The following is a 15211-nucleotide window of genomic DNA, read 5'->3' on the forward strand; positions in this document are numbered from 1 at the left end:
ATCTTGCACTAAGGAGGGAGAGAAATTGTTTTGGATCAAATAACCAACTTAATTTTTTCCAAGTGTAATTAAAAATTAAGAACATGTTGCTTTTATGCTTCATATAAATAGCATTACCGTTTTTAATGCTAATATTCAAATACAGACGCCTACAGAAGCACAAAAGTTTATAACCCCAGCAACTTTCTCTTTCGAAGACTTGTAGATTTATTTCAAGAAAGAAATGAATAAAGACTCAACTCAGCTATATGGGGCAGAACTCATGACCAGTGAAGTTAATAAGGCTGTCCATTTGTAAAGTTGTAAGATGATTATGGAAGAACTGAAGTAAAAAGCAGACACAAGGACGCCCCAAATCTTGTATAATTAAGGGAAGCACAAGAACAAAGCAACCACAGCATCTCTACTGCACAAGACACGGCACAGCAAATACTCTAAAGGGAGAAAAGAGTGCTAGTTATTCATTATATTCTCAGTTTAATGGGTACAGTTTCCAGCTCATGGTTACAGCCAAGGATGCAGAAGTTATGCTGATACAGCTTTCCAAAGTCTCAGAATGATGAATAACAAGAACTCACTATACTTCAGAAATGCTTCTTGGACATCCACCTCAACTTCCGGTCACTTCTTCCTAATTTTACAGGCTTTCAAATTCAGATATAGCAACACCCAATGACCACAACCCAATAAGCTTCCAAACCCGCCAATAGGAAACAACTAGACTTGATCTGCTTTCAGTTTTAAAAGTCCTCTACTACCCTGATTGATACTTGCACCATGGCCTCTGACCTTTCACATTGTGAAAACAGACAAGTCAACAAGTACACTCAAAAACTTCTATAGTTGTACCATGGAGAGCATTCTGATAGGCTGCATCACTGTCTGGTATGGACAGTACCAAAAGAAGCTGCAGCAGGTTGTAAATCTAGTCAACTTGATCTTGGATACAAGCCTGCAAAGTACCCAGGACATCTTCAGGGAGTGGTGTCTCAGAAAGGCAGTGTCCATTATTAAGGACCTCCAGCACCCAGGGCATGCCCTTTTCTCACTGTTACCATCAGATAGGAGATACAGAAGACTGAAGGCACACACTCAGCGATTCAGGAACAGCTTCTACTCCTCCGCCATCCGATTCCTAACTGGTCATTAAATCTTTGGACACCACTCACTTTTTATTCACTTTACAGTATTTCTGTTTTTGCACGTTTTTTTAAACTCTATTCAATTTACATAATTGATTTTTGTTTATTATTATTATTTTTATTTTATTTGTTATTTTTCTCTCCATCTGCTCGATTATGTATTGCCTTGAACTGCTGCTGCTAAGTTAACAAATTTCACGTCACATGCTGGTGATAATAAACCTGATTCTGATTCGTGTGTTACCTGGGCAACATCAATCCACTTCTCGATGATTCTGGCTCTTTGCTGTGGCTTCAGCTGTAGATCCCTCAATGTGGTACTGATGACACATTTTGTGAGGATATTGAACTGGGTGATGGTGGCTCGAATGGTGGGTGCCAGGTGCTTATTTCCCTTTTTGTCCCTTCTGGACCATATACAGCCTAAGCAGTGATGTGGAACAACTTTCTTGAACAATTCCTAAAGTCAAACATAAAATTAAGCACAAGACTTGTAAGTAGCCAATTAAACAGATGTCCAAATGAATTTTAATTCGCATTGTCTGGACTGGGAATCACAGCTGTCAGGGACCCATTGTTCAGACCTGCACTCCAAATTAATTGCACAATACATTTTCAGATGCGAAGACTGGTACCCAAAGGAAATTTCTAAATGTATATGTCCTAAACCCAAAAATCACTTTAACACCTTCTAATAGCACAAGAAGGCTAAACAAAAATAATAATGGAACTGAGTGCTCAGTGGTCAATGCAGACATGGTGGGTTGAATGTCCCATTTCTGTACAGTAGGACTCCAACAGGATTCATTTCAAACCAAAGGTATAGGGAGGAAGGGAGCTAACTGTGATCTATGAACATTGAGGTCCTGGTACAAGGTAATATATAGACAGAAGATTCTTGAGGAAGCTTTGGATAATGAAATCCAGGTAACAAAAACATGATTGAGATTTTAGTTGACTGAGTACAGAATGAAATTTGATAGAGCTATGTTGAGGAAAGTAAATGTTCCTTGTAAAACCATGGAAAAGAATGTTGAGCGCACAGACACTTGGTCTAACAGAAGCCCAAGGCTATGACTTTCAGTTTACACAGATTATGCATGCTCAATTAGGCTGAAGAAATCAGAGGTGGAAATATTGAATGCAACAATATTTAAGTGAGAATGTGTGCAATTAAAATGTATATCTAATAGAATCAAAGGAAGTGTCAAACGTAATTTTATTTTGAGAAAGAACACACAAACAGCCATTTTAGTTCAAACTAATAGACTATAGTCAAAACGGCACACAAAGCTGGCTTCATACCATGTCCAACTGTGCTTCACTGAAACCTCATCCCAGCAGTATCCCACTCAAATTAGTTTTTTTTAAACCTATTCTATCATAATATAGCATTGCCAAAGCTTTGTGCCACCAAGCTGGATCAACATTTTTTTTCTCTTTTTTCCAAATAATTTGTGATAAAGATTGTACTTTAGCTCTGAAGATTGCAGCCTTTATTGTGGATTGATCCTAATTCACTGTGTCAATGCCCAAGATCTGGCATTACAGTATGGGCTTTTTAGCATTCTCTCACATAACATCCTGTTCAGAAAGACAAAAGGATTGTTGAAGCTTTTGACAGCACTGACATTCCAATGTTGATACTGAAGTCACATGCTTTGAAGCTTTAAAATGTTGCTCTATGAAGTGAACTTAGAGCAGTACTGACTGACACAGCACTAAAAGCATTAGCAATGTGAGGAAAGATTAGGACGCTTACTTAATATATGGAATTGATGGTAACCAGGCAATCATACCCACATAATGGCCCAAATTCTTGTTTACTTACAGCATCCATGTAAGTCAACTGTTCTGCCACTTTATCTGATGAGAAGGAGAGGAAATCCTGTTTTTCTTCAATTCCATCTATCTCTACATCCCCTTCCTCTCCAAGACTGAAAGTGATGTTTCCATGGTAACCATCTGTACAATTGACAAGACACTTGTTTGTGCCCAAGGTTCACAACACTTAACTAAGATCTAAAAAAGAACAAGGTCAAACTTGCACAATTACAATTTGTTCTGATTTTAAAATAATTATTTGAAAAAAGTAATCAATTTTCTCACATCCATAAATGACTTTGATAAAATTATATTACACTACAATCAAAGTCACTTAAATGGAGCACTCAACTGGCAAGAAAAACCGTTTTCTTGACATGTTCTCATTAAAGAGCAGTGATGAACAAAGAGCTAATCTGTGCCTGAGTCAATCTTCCCACCAACTGAATGGTTCTGGTTTTAAAGTAAGCCAGCATTACTTTTAAGTGACAATGTAACAAACACTTATCAACAATAAGTCTGAAGAAGGCACAAAACAAAACTGTTTTGTATAATTCACCCATTAAGCTCAAGGAAAAGATGCACCATTCAGGAAATATGCAACAAGAAACCTCATACCCTTTAATTGAGGGGGAGTTTAGAGGAATGTTACTGAAAGTAGGCAAGGAGGATGGCCAAACATTTGTTGGATTGCATTGAAGTTTAAAAGAATTATTCCAGAGTGCTATACAATTCTTAAACAACTTCTTGGTAGAGAGTTTGAGTGGAGAATAAAATGTTGTCTCCTCCAATTACTGACAAGTCAGTATTTGTTTTGCTTTATCTTACAATTCCTATAAGATTAACGGTGAATATTGTTTAAATCTAAAATCCAGTACAGGATTGTATAAATCCACAACCATAGACAACTGCAAAGCCTCTACTGCAAAGAGTTCCTTCACCATCCCGTGAGAAATGAATGAGTCAAGTATATAACCAAATTTATGAATGCATTGCTAAGGTATTCTAATTTAGGCAAATAGGCAATTAACAATCAGGAATTAGCTGGATGTGTTCCATTAACATTACTGCACTTGCCCAAAACAGGGTCAGTCGGTGGTATAGGGATACTGGATAAGGGCAAATGGGGAGGAACCAGACATTAATTTTTATTGGTCAACACTAAGCAGTCACTAGTGAACTATGGCATATGTCATTATACTAATTTGACTAACTTGCCATCCATTGTGTTATTAAACACACTTGCCCCTCAGATTACATGAAATGTCACCAATTTTGCAGTTAGCAGTGAAACAGCAACCTTGCACTGAATGACACACACACAATGCTGGAGGAACTCAGCAGGCCAGGTAGCACCTATAAGAAAAGAGTAAACAGTTGACACTTCGAGTTGAGACCCTTCTTCGGGACTCATGAGGGCTGCCTGACCTGCTGAGTTCCTCCAGCACTTTGTGTGTGTGTTGCTTTGGATTTCCAGCACCTGCAGATTTTCCCATGTCTGTACTGAGTGAAAGCTGGCACAGATCTGGCAACAACTGTGGTATGGGTCTCCCACACAGTGACAGTGGTAACCTATCAGCATCGGTTCAGGAGCAATTCATTGTCCAGCAGCTGTGTGCTACCAAGCCAGCTGCGCATCCACTGAGGTATTTCCAGAAGCATCAACTGAGAATGTGAGAGGAAAGTCTGTTTTAAAGGAAATGCTAATACTATGCAGAGCATTGTGTTTGGAACCTATAAAATAGGACAGAAGCTGAAATATAAAAATCAAAAAGGTTTGTAAAATTTAAAACCTATTATCTGAGCAAACCGTAACCCATAAGTTTTTTTTGGGGGGGTGGAAATGTTGGGTAACTAAAGGGTAATTATGGCTTAACAACTAACAGCAACGTATACTTCATGCAACAAAGCACAAAATTTTCTGGGTATTTTACACTGAAGTTGTCTGTAAATATCTGAAACTTCTAGCAGTTCGTTAATTTCTTGTGATTAGATAGTTGAAGTTTGGAGGAGCAAGGATTTGCTGACAGTGGACTTGTGTTCCAGTCTGTGTCTCAGCAGTCGCTGCCAGTTTACTTCAGTCACAGTAAAGGCTGTTAGCCTTGCCATGGTAACTACTGTAAAGTCCAGGTTCACGTTTTCAGATTACCTTTGAACTCCAGAGCTTGCAACAGAGCTGGCAGCAATTCAAACTATTTTTTTTTAAAGTGAAGCAGTCAGGGAAATCTTAAGAGAAGTCAGCCAATTTCGTTAAAGATTCCTGTGTTTGTTTGATGCCTCTATCTATATCCATCCATTGTAATTTCATCTCCATTTCCCCCAAAAAAACTTTTATGTTTTGTTCAAATAATCAGTTTCCCTTTTAAATGACACTGAAAATTGGGGGCAGAATCCTCAAATAACCAGAGGAATAAAGAAATTTCCTTACTTCCCCTTTAAGCCCTACATTCATTCCCCAACTCATTAGTTGCAGCTCAAAAGGTTCATCTTACTGTCCAGCTCCTGTTCTGTCAGCTCCTGATTCTGAAACTGCTCCAAGAGGTTCTGAGCCCTTCGCTCAGGATCGGAGCCTGGCATTGTCTGTCTCAGGTAGCAGAGTAACTTGTGGAGGCACGTGTAATTCGGAGTTTCCCGGAAGTCTTCAGAGCACTGGTCCAGCCAGGCTCGCAGAATTGAGGCTATTGCGCTAGAAATTAACGTGAAAGAAGTCAGCGGTTATGTTAAGGGTGAATATATGCTTAGAATTAATATTCAGCTCTATTGTGACTACTAGACTAATTGCCAGATTTCTACTAATCTGATACACGTTCAAAATCACTGGGTGGGAGGTTCCATGTTCAACTAAATACAGCTTGAATTTTAAACAAATTGTGGTCGTTATTAAAATCCTGTCTGGTGCACTGATGCTTTTTGGGAGAAGGAATCTGATGCTCTTAGCTATAGTGGTCTATGTGTAACTCCAGACCAATGTAGTTGTTTCAAGACTACCTTCTCATTTCATGGGCAATGATGGGCATAAATGCCAGGTTGCCAGCAAAGTTCACATTCCAATACATTTCACTGTATGCTTCAATGTACTGGACATGTGACAAATAAAGCCAACCTTTAATCATTGTTGGGAAGATGCTGCAATCTTAAGGAAGGAAGAAACAGCCACTCATTTAGAAAGGCTTAACTTAATTAAACCAAGGTAAGATAGTTTTATGAAATGAATATCATGTTTCTCAAAGCTGCTGGGGCACTTCAAGGATGTGACAAATGGAATCGATAGAGGATAATAAATGTAGCCCAGTAGGATTTCTAGAAGGCATTAATAAGAGGCGTGCACAAGAGCTCAGAAGAGGAAAAGTGCATTAACATGGATTGAAGATTAGTCTGAATGCACCATTGACAAGGATCAGTCTTTGCCTTTACTTATCAATATTAATGAATTGGAAAAGGGTGCAGAGGCATGCTGGCTTGCTGAGGAGGTGAAAACAGGTGTACACATGCTGTAATGAGGATATGTGAACTGCAACAGGATATTGATAGGTTTAGTGAGTGTGGAGAAACTTGCCAAATGGCATTTAAACTCAGAACTGAAATCCTGTACACTAGTATGAGGAATCAATAGTTGGATTATCTAACTAAACTGAGGTTGCAGCATGAAATACAGAGGGATCTAGATGTTCTTGTGCATTAGATTCAGAATTAATATCGCTGGCATATGTTGTGAAATGTGTTAACTTTGCAGCAGCAGTACATGATAAATATAGGAAAACTGAACTACATTAAGTATATATACATTAAATAGTTAAATTAAGTAGTACTAAAACAGAAATTTTAAAAAATGTAGTCAGGAAGTGTTCATGGGTTTAATGTCCATTTAGAAATCAGGTAGCAGAGGGGAAGAAGCTGTTGCTGAATCACCGTATGTGTGCCTTCAGGCTTCTGTACCTCCTTCCTGATGGTAACAATAAGAAGAGAACATGTCCTGGGAGATGGGGGTCCATAATGATGGAAGCCACCTTTCTGAGGTTGTAATTGTAATTCTTCATCATTAACCTTATCAGAATTGTCCTCAGGCCTAGGCCTAGAAACTTCCTCTTCCATCTCACACCTCCTCTTCAAAAATCGCCACACTGGTCCGTCTTTAGAACGTAATTTCCCTCCAATTTTCTACTACACCAGTCGTCGTGGCTATCCCTCGAAGTCAAGCATGATGGTCTTCGTTCCGTTGATCTATCACAGAGTGAAAATGCCTGTGTGTGTATTTGTTTTAACGTGTACTTGATGTTGCGCTGCAAGAAGCGCACGATACTTCACAATCAATCAACCAATGGCATGGAAACCACGATGATTGGAGCTGATGGATTTGTTGCAGCCTTCATAGTCGTTGAGTTCGAAGTAACTTAGCCTGCCTGTTCTACTGTTGAGATCTTGGTTGGATTGTCCTTTGACAGGGATCTCACCCTCGACCTTACCACCATGGGTGACCCTACCAGGAGCATAGCTCCAGACGGTATTGCTCTCGGGATCTCAGGACCACACAAGCTTCTCCACCACGACAAGGTGACAATCCATGGAGAAACTACACCAGTACAGTTTGTGCACTCCCATAAGTCAGTCGGTGGTGCGTAACGAGAAGCTGGGGAAGGTAATTTAGGGGGGAGAGGCTAACGCCACAGCCCAAATTGGGCGAGTCCATTCAATGCTTGGAAAACGTACTTCATGCTCAACAGCAATACAGTGCTCACCAATTATCAACCTACCGTCCTTCCCTATTGTGCGTTAAAAACTGAGAATAGACTCAAGCACGGTCCTACTGCGCACTGCCATACTGGGTGAGAGACCTCTAACGAGATTGCTGACGGGACTGCTTGGTCACTACCCACCACTGCGAGCGTTAGCATCGTACGCTGCACAGTTAAAAGAATGATCTCTATTTGTTCAAATCACGATCTCTCGCACAAACCCGGTTCAGAAACCTTGTGTTCGATTTTTCATTGCCGCACACCCAGTCCCTGAATTTTCACAGCAAGTTTATAAATAGTGAGGGGGGTGGAAGTGAGCAGAGTTGAAGCCCTGGAATAGGAAATCTCATATCACTTAAACCTTGCTGGATAGCCCTGAATTATCAGCCAAAGCTATTTATTTATGCTGAAGGGCAGGCATTTTCTCATTGTTGTGTTTTATACATGCAAGATTCTTCTTCAGATCTCCAGTAGCAGCTGCTTCCTATGAACTGATATTCACTGCACTGCAAGAACATCTGTGTAATCTTGCAGGAACTCCAACAATTTTCTTTCATACTATCCTGTTTTGAATGAAAAACATTTAGATACTCATTCGATCCACTTACTTCCTAATTACGACTCTCACTTCTGATGTACTTTGACTGCCATCTTCACCACAGCTTTGACACTCAAAGTTTCCGTACCTGCAATCGGTCATAAAAATAAGTTAAACCAGCTTAAACAAGTCTTTGCTTCTCTAGCTGAAGAAATAATTTAAGAAAGGACTCTGGATTCAATGTCTTAAGCTTCAATCAAGCTGATAACTCTCATTTGTATTTCAGAACACTCTCACAAAGTACATACATGTCATTAATGCCTTTGTTAATTCAGGGGAAATAGTCATGAGAGACTTTCAAAAACTTCTGAAAATATACATCAGTCCATTTCTTGCAATTTTATCTATAGCGCATGACAAAATGTTTTAAGCCTAATATATGCAAAGTGGCTCTTCAAAACAGTTGTTCAATTAGCTTATACTCTTGCTTTGTATCTTTTTTTATTTTTGTGTAAAAGTTCAACATTTTGTTTAAAACTTCAGTGGAATTCATTTCCTTCAGTTTTAGTTCATTCCAAACCACAGCTCAGAACAAAATATTCCCACTGCACTCCTGTGAATTGGAGAATCTGGTAAACAATTCTTTAGTCAATACTATCTGAGCCATCAACACAAATTTGTCAGTCAGTCAAGTGATGCAAATTTGCACTTCCTGATTTGGTTCAGAACTGTGTTTCCATTTAACTGTTCTTGGAAACAGACAAGCTTGTAAACAATTCGTCAGCACCTAAGACACAGAAATGTAAAGAATGTAAAGGAGTGAAAAGGAGAAACCAATGTCTTGTAAATGTAATATGCAAGTTTCCATAAATAATTTTGCAAGAGTGAATGAAAATATTTTTCAGATTCAATTAGCAATAAGCAGACATCTATGATTCGTTAATACGGTTTTTAAAAATCCAACATCTGGTCAGCAGATTTCCCATGGAAGTTTCTTCTTTTGTGCTCCATTTACAAACTTTCGCTCATTAAGTCCATTCTAACAGTCTCCATTGGAGAAAATAACCTTAAACCCTTAGAGACAGTTTACCACCCAGGGTACAAGTGCTTGCAATACATCTGCAATCTGCTCACATACACAAAAATAACGTCTCCAACAAAAAATCACAACAGTGTTAAATTTAATGCAGCTGCCAGATTATCCTTCCAGGATATTGGATATTGTGCATTCAGTGCCAACATGAGATCATAATATTTAAATGTGAACAATTGTATAAAATGAGATAAAGACTAACAAAAAAATCAAATTGCTAAGCTGTGCTGCTGATAAGTGACAGGTTTAGGGCTGCCATCGAAAGAAAATTAGCCAGAAAATCCAAGATACTGAATTGTGCTCAAGTCATCTGGTTTGCATTCACTTTGCAAGGTTCTACACCAAACCAGCAGGTGGAGTGCGTTACTCTGTTGCATACCTCCACTTGGGTGTTCAGCAGCAAGGAGGAAAACAAAAAGGGTCAGGAAACACTTGACAAGATTTGTCCATCAGTCCACAGCCTCTCAATCAATTCAATAATCACAGGCCCAAGTTGGTGCTGGCTTTCATTGACTCTGTTATTATTCTGTTACGGATTTACTGAATATGCCCGCAAGGAAATGAACCTCGGGCTTGCATATGGTGACATATATGTACTTTAGTAATAAATCTACTTTGAACTATGAATACAGATCAGTATATTTACACCATTATTGAAAGATACTCCTTGGAGGAAACCACAGAAAATACTTCAACCGTTAAGAACAAAAGTATCCCACAGAATTAATTCACATGCAATGACAGCTGTCGAGGTTTCAGCAAAAATAATTTCTGCCACTGTCTGTATGGTGCTTGTATGTTCTCCTCATGACCGTGTGGGTTTCCTCTGGGTGCTCCAGTTTCCTCCCACAGTTCGAAGACACACCAGTTTGGTAGGTTAATTGGTTATTGTAAATTGTCCCATGATCAGGCAGGATTCATTGGGGGTGGAACAACACGGGTTGAAGGGCTAGATGGACCTATTCCTCGCGGGATCTTAATAAGTACATTTTTTTCAACCTTTAAGAACAGAAATATCCCCACAGAATTCATTCATGTCTAACGAAAGCTGTAGAGGTATCAGGAAAATAAATTAAAACTGTGGATTCTAGAATCTGAAACAAAAACTGAAGCAGCTGAAGGGAATGGAATAAAAACTTCCAGTGATAGTACACAACACACTAAGCTGCCATAGCACTCAGTCAAGCACCTCACTACCCCCTTTGGTGAACTCAATGCAATCTCAGCCCAGGAACATTGATCATTCCAAATTAATATCTGCATAACAGATACAACACAGTTGAAGAGCTAACCATTCCATTGTCTATTTAGATAGATAGCACTAATTTGCTCTTTTACCTGTCCAGCAGCAGTTCCAAAACTTGCTCTGTTGAAGCAAACGCTCTGTACGTTGATAGAAATATGCTGATATATGTAAAATCATTGTCTCCAAAGGCAGTTAATAAATTTTCGACTAGTTTTTCCAGGGTTCCGGCTTTGATAGTGCGAATTTTACATGTTTCGTACTGGCTGATGGTGTGACCTGGGGGCACCTGATCTCCTTCCACCTGTGGGTATTAAAAAGAAGAAGTTGAACAGTGCAGCAACCAGGACAACAGCAACAACTGCAGCGTTTTCAGTGACTGAGGCAGCAGGGACACAGCTACTGAAGCAGTTGCCCGACAGTACTACCAGACAGTCAGCTCTGGGTTCAATCCTGACCTCAGTGCTAGCAATACAGTTCGCACCTTCACCTCCATTCCACAGGCTACCACCTGGTGGGTGTTGGTATTTTATATAGCCACTTTAAATTGCCCCCAAAGTGTAGGCAACCAAGTAGGATTGGGGGGGGGGGGAGGCAGGGGAGGAGTTGATAGAGAAAATACAAAAGGGACCAGCGTGGGATGAATGCAAGTAGGGAGTTATTGGGCAGTGCAGAATTGGTGGGCCAAAGAGCCCATTTCTGTTCTGTTCAACTCCAAGTTCATGGTACTTCGAGTCAACAACAACCGTGGTGGGAATTCCAGAAACAGGGAACAAAGCAACAAGCTCAGCTGCCAATGTAGAAAATAAACACCAGGCCTTTGCAAGGAGACGGAAATGAATCTGCTTCAGGTTGTGCCAAGATCTTTAAGGAGTTGCAGGGCTCAAGAGGAGATATGAAGAGGTAATCTCCCCTCAAAGTATAATATATTCATTAAAATATTAAGATAGTTTAACAGTAAAATCCTGGACGAGTAGTTGTGACTTAGTCCAAAGAAATGAGTCAGTCAGATATCAAAATAAACTCGCAGGATTTATCAAGAGAAAAGCAGTAACTGTGCCAGGCACAAAACTCAACTAAGCAGGCGGAGGGAGAGAATACAATTAAGCACAGGGGTGGGGAAGCAAAATGGTCACTATAAATGACTGTAACCGGGCAATGCTCTTGGAACAGTAGGCATTTAGATAAGGCAGGCAGATGAATGTTTCCTGCTTTTGCTATCACTTGGATGGCCTGTCCAGCTCGATGCACACAAACACTACGGAATCAAGTGCCAGCGGAACAATAGCCATAGAAGAATATTTCAAAAAAATCACAATCATCCTGTCAGTCCCTTACTAATTTAACGTTCTTCTTTGCCCAGTCATTGAGAGATTTGTACGGAACTGTTGCCACAAAACAAGAAATAGCATATCATACAAGTCAGTAATAATAATGATTCCGGCTGGGTTTTGGTAGATGGTACTGTAAGAATGGGATGGATCACTGGCATTAGCCAACCACAACACTGGAAAGTGTACTTACCTTTTGCACCACTGCATTCTCCCATCTAGGGCCCTCAGCATCAGCAATCCAGAGCAGGAAAATGGTGATTTCTGAAGCACCTCCTGCTTGAGCTGTTTGCTATCATAAATAAAGGTTCTGTGGTGCAACTTTGATCGTGGACTGGCCATGACCTCTGTAGCTATGTATACATTAAATTGGACAGAAGAGCCCACATTGCAGCACTGTAACATTGTTCCAGTTATACTCTGTACCATTTTAAAAACTTAAAACATTCAATTGTTCTCTCCAGCAAATGATTTGCCACCTCTGGGATATTGTCCCTCAATGTTTTCATTAAGGTATCAAACTAAAAGCTTTATTCTGTTTACTAAATCAACAGTGCATTATGTACACTGCACACTGTCAACTCAAAAGCAGCCAACCATTTACCAAACTGACTCCTTTGGTCATGCAACTTTGCTTCAATGTGTGGTCTAAAATTGATTTATCACTGAGTGTGCAACCATTTCTGGATTAAACCTCATCAATTGTGAAATACAACCAAACACTTCCTGTTGAGTCACCTCAGGATGTCAGGGACACATGCCCAAGGTTATTCTCTTTGCAAAGCTCCTTTTGGGAGGGAAGATGTTACCCAGTGTACCTTCATTGGGTACACCCAGATTAGAATGGCCTCCACCCCTCAGCCCTGGACTGGAAGATCTGCAAGGAAGTAAAACACTTATCCAAATTCCTGGGTCCCTCTGCCCCCTCACATCTTCTGCTGCTGTTCCTGCTGCCTTTAAAGTTATGCTCATTTTTGGCCTAAACTATTTAATCAGAAAAGCAGAATCATACAGTTTCTATTCCAGATATAAAAATGTATGCCACTCAATTTGCAGCTATTCATTTTGCAATGTTAAGGTTAAAGTATACTCCCCAAATGTAAAACCCCCATATCATCCCCACGTCCCCAGCGTTATGTAGATGTGCCATTAGGAACAGCATTTAAACCACATACATCCATCCACTCCGTTCAGCGCTGTCCATAGGCAAACATCATAGCTTGAATAAGATCAGGAAGTCAGAACAGTACCAGAGACACAGATTTATTTGGTTACACCATCTCTGCTCCAAAACTTGATTATGCTTCACCAGAATTTTCCACGTCCTTCCCATCCCAACAAGCTACTCTAGACAAGAATCCTTTGAAACAAGAATAAAGTTTGTAAGAATGGAAACAGAGCTTGAAGGAGAGGAAGCTCTTTAACATTTTCTCTCGATTTTGAATCAAACTCAGAAAGCTAACCTCTCCCAATGAAACAGTGGAGACTGGAGTCAGAGAAGGCATCACATCAGTGCCACTCACATGATGCCATTGTCCTTCATTGGCCTGCCCTACCTCCATTGCCTGCTACATCTCCACACTCCGATCAGGTTACTGTCACGCGAAGAGTTTACCAGGCTGATCGCAGAAGAGATTCAAGGAGGTGCTCAAAATATTCTTTCTCCAATGACCCCTGGGAACCTTTAGCCCATGACCACTCTAAATGGAATCGTATTTGGAATGGCCCAGTCAAAACCAAGAGAAAATCTGCAGATGCTAGAAATCCAAGCGACAGATGCAAAATGCCAGGCAGCATCTATGGAAGAGAGTCAACAGTTGATGTTTTAGACTGAGACCCTTCATCAGGACTTAGAATTAAACATCAGGCCCGATAAAAGGTCTCAGCCTGAAGCGTTGACTGTTAACTCTTTTCCATAGATGTTGCCTGGCCTGCTGAGTTCCTCTGGCATTCTTTGAGTAGTTGGAATGGCATTGAGAATCAAGTCCATGCACAGGGAGTATGGATAACCTCTACACATCAAAGAAACATACCATCTGAAAGCAACTACCCATCTACCATGTCAGCCACCAGCTATACCCCCCCCCCCCAAAGCTCCAGGGAAGTCTGTGGCTCCGTCATTAGTTTCTTCAGGACCCACAAAATTAGACTGAAAGTCATCTGTTATTTCACAGTGCCCAAGTAGCAGCCAATTAGTTAATTTCTCTCAAGGTTCTATCTAGTATGTTTTAGGAAACCATAACCACCTCTATTCCCATTACTGTCCTGGGCAACAAGTTCAGATCCTAGCCAACTGCTAAGCAGGTTCTTAAAACATGGAAGAAAAAAAAGATAAAAACGTGGGCAGATGGGCCTATATTGTGCTGTACTCATGCACAACTTTTTAAAACCTGCTGGGCATCAGCAATGAGATTTCAGTCTTTATCTTTTTGTCTGCTCGTGGACTGAGAATTTCTGCCTCAGTCAAGGTATCTGAAGCCTTAGGAAGCTCCATGGTAGTAAACAGCATCAAACTCGGTGCCGTAATTTTCCAGATGAAGCGCAGTGGGACGGAGTGCAGAAAGCTCTGTTCTCCTGGGCCACAGCACGCAACAGGAAGCTGATCAGTCTGGCTTCAATCATGTCTGAACTCTGTTACATTGTCACAGACCTCCCATTTCCCAACAATATTGTTTTTAATAAAAAATTATTGTACTTGAAAGCCAGTTTAACTTGGCTAGAAAGGGAGTTGAATTATGAAACATTTGCTGAGCTGACAAAGTGTGGGGGTGGGGGAGCAGACAGTTTATAAACCCCGCGGTGTTCACCAAGGTTGCTGCTTTATACTGGCTTAGAGATTACTTGGCATGGTGCTTCATATAATGATTATTTTAGAGACCACAGAGGGCCTGAACACAAGACATCAAAGACTTTTAAAAGCTCAGATGTCAGCACACATTCCTGTATTAAATTTCATCTCTTCCACACAAGAGAGTGCCCAGCTGGAACATAAATTGTCTTTGAGGAAGGGGGAGGGGGAAGGGAATGCTTAAGCCTCTTTGCACAAGCCAGCTTTAGCTTAGATGTAAAGCACAAAGCTCTTGCAAATTTTGCCAGCTACTCTGTATCTTGGCCCACATGCTTGCTGGGACCAATAGCCCAGAACCACAGGAATTCCGATGCCAAGTGCTGTACTGCAGCAAGTTTAAAAACTTAATTAAATTTGGTGCATTATTAAATACTCAGGCCACAAACGCAGCACTATCACATCAAAAACTGTAACCGTAAACCCAAAACGATCTCAATTGATCTTGCAAAGAAATTATAG

General features: G+C 40.3%; 1 protein-coding gene across 6 annotated transcripts in view; it reads right to left on the reverse strand.

Moving 5' to 3' along the window:
* rgl1 (ral guanine nucleotide dissociation stimulator-like 1) overlaps nt 1-15211 on the reverse strand; it is a 267685-nt gene that overhangs the window by 29117 nt on the left and 223357 nt on the right. For all 6 annotated transcript variants that reach the window (XM_073063602.1, XM_073063604.1, XM_073063601.1 and 3 more), the window contains exons 3-7: nt 10669-10877; nt 8308-8385; nt 5459-5652; nt 2974-3107; nt 1387-1602 (exon numbers count right to left, since the gene is read on the reverse strand). In XM_073063602.1, the coding sequence (XP_072919703.1) occupies nt 1387-1602; nt 2974-3107; nt 5459-5652; nt 8308-8385; nt 10669-10877 (831 nt within the window). The remainder of the gene's footprint in view (nt 1-1386; nt 1603-2973; nt 3108-5458; nt 5653-8307; nt 8386-10668; nt 10878-15211) is intronic.

This window comes from Hemitrygon akajei, chromosome 12, assembly GCF_048418815.1.
Source record: "Hemitrygon akajei chromosome 12, sHemAka1.3, whole genome shotgun sequence".
Lineage (NCBI taxonomy): Eukaryota > Metazoa > Chordata > Chondrichthyes > Myliobatiformes > Dasyatidae > Hemitrygon > Hemitrygon akajei.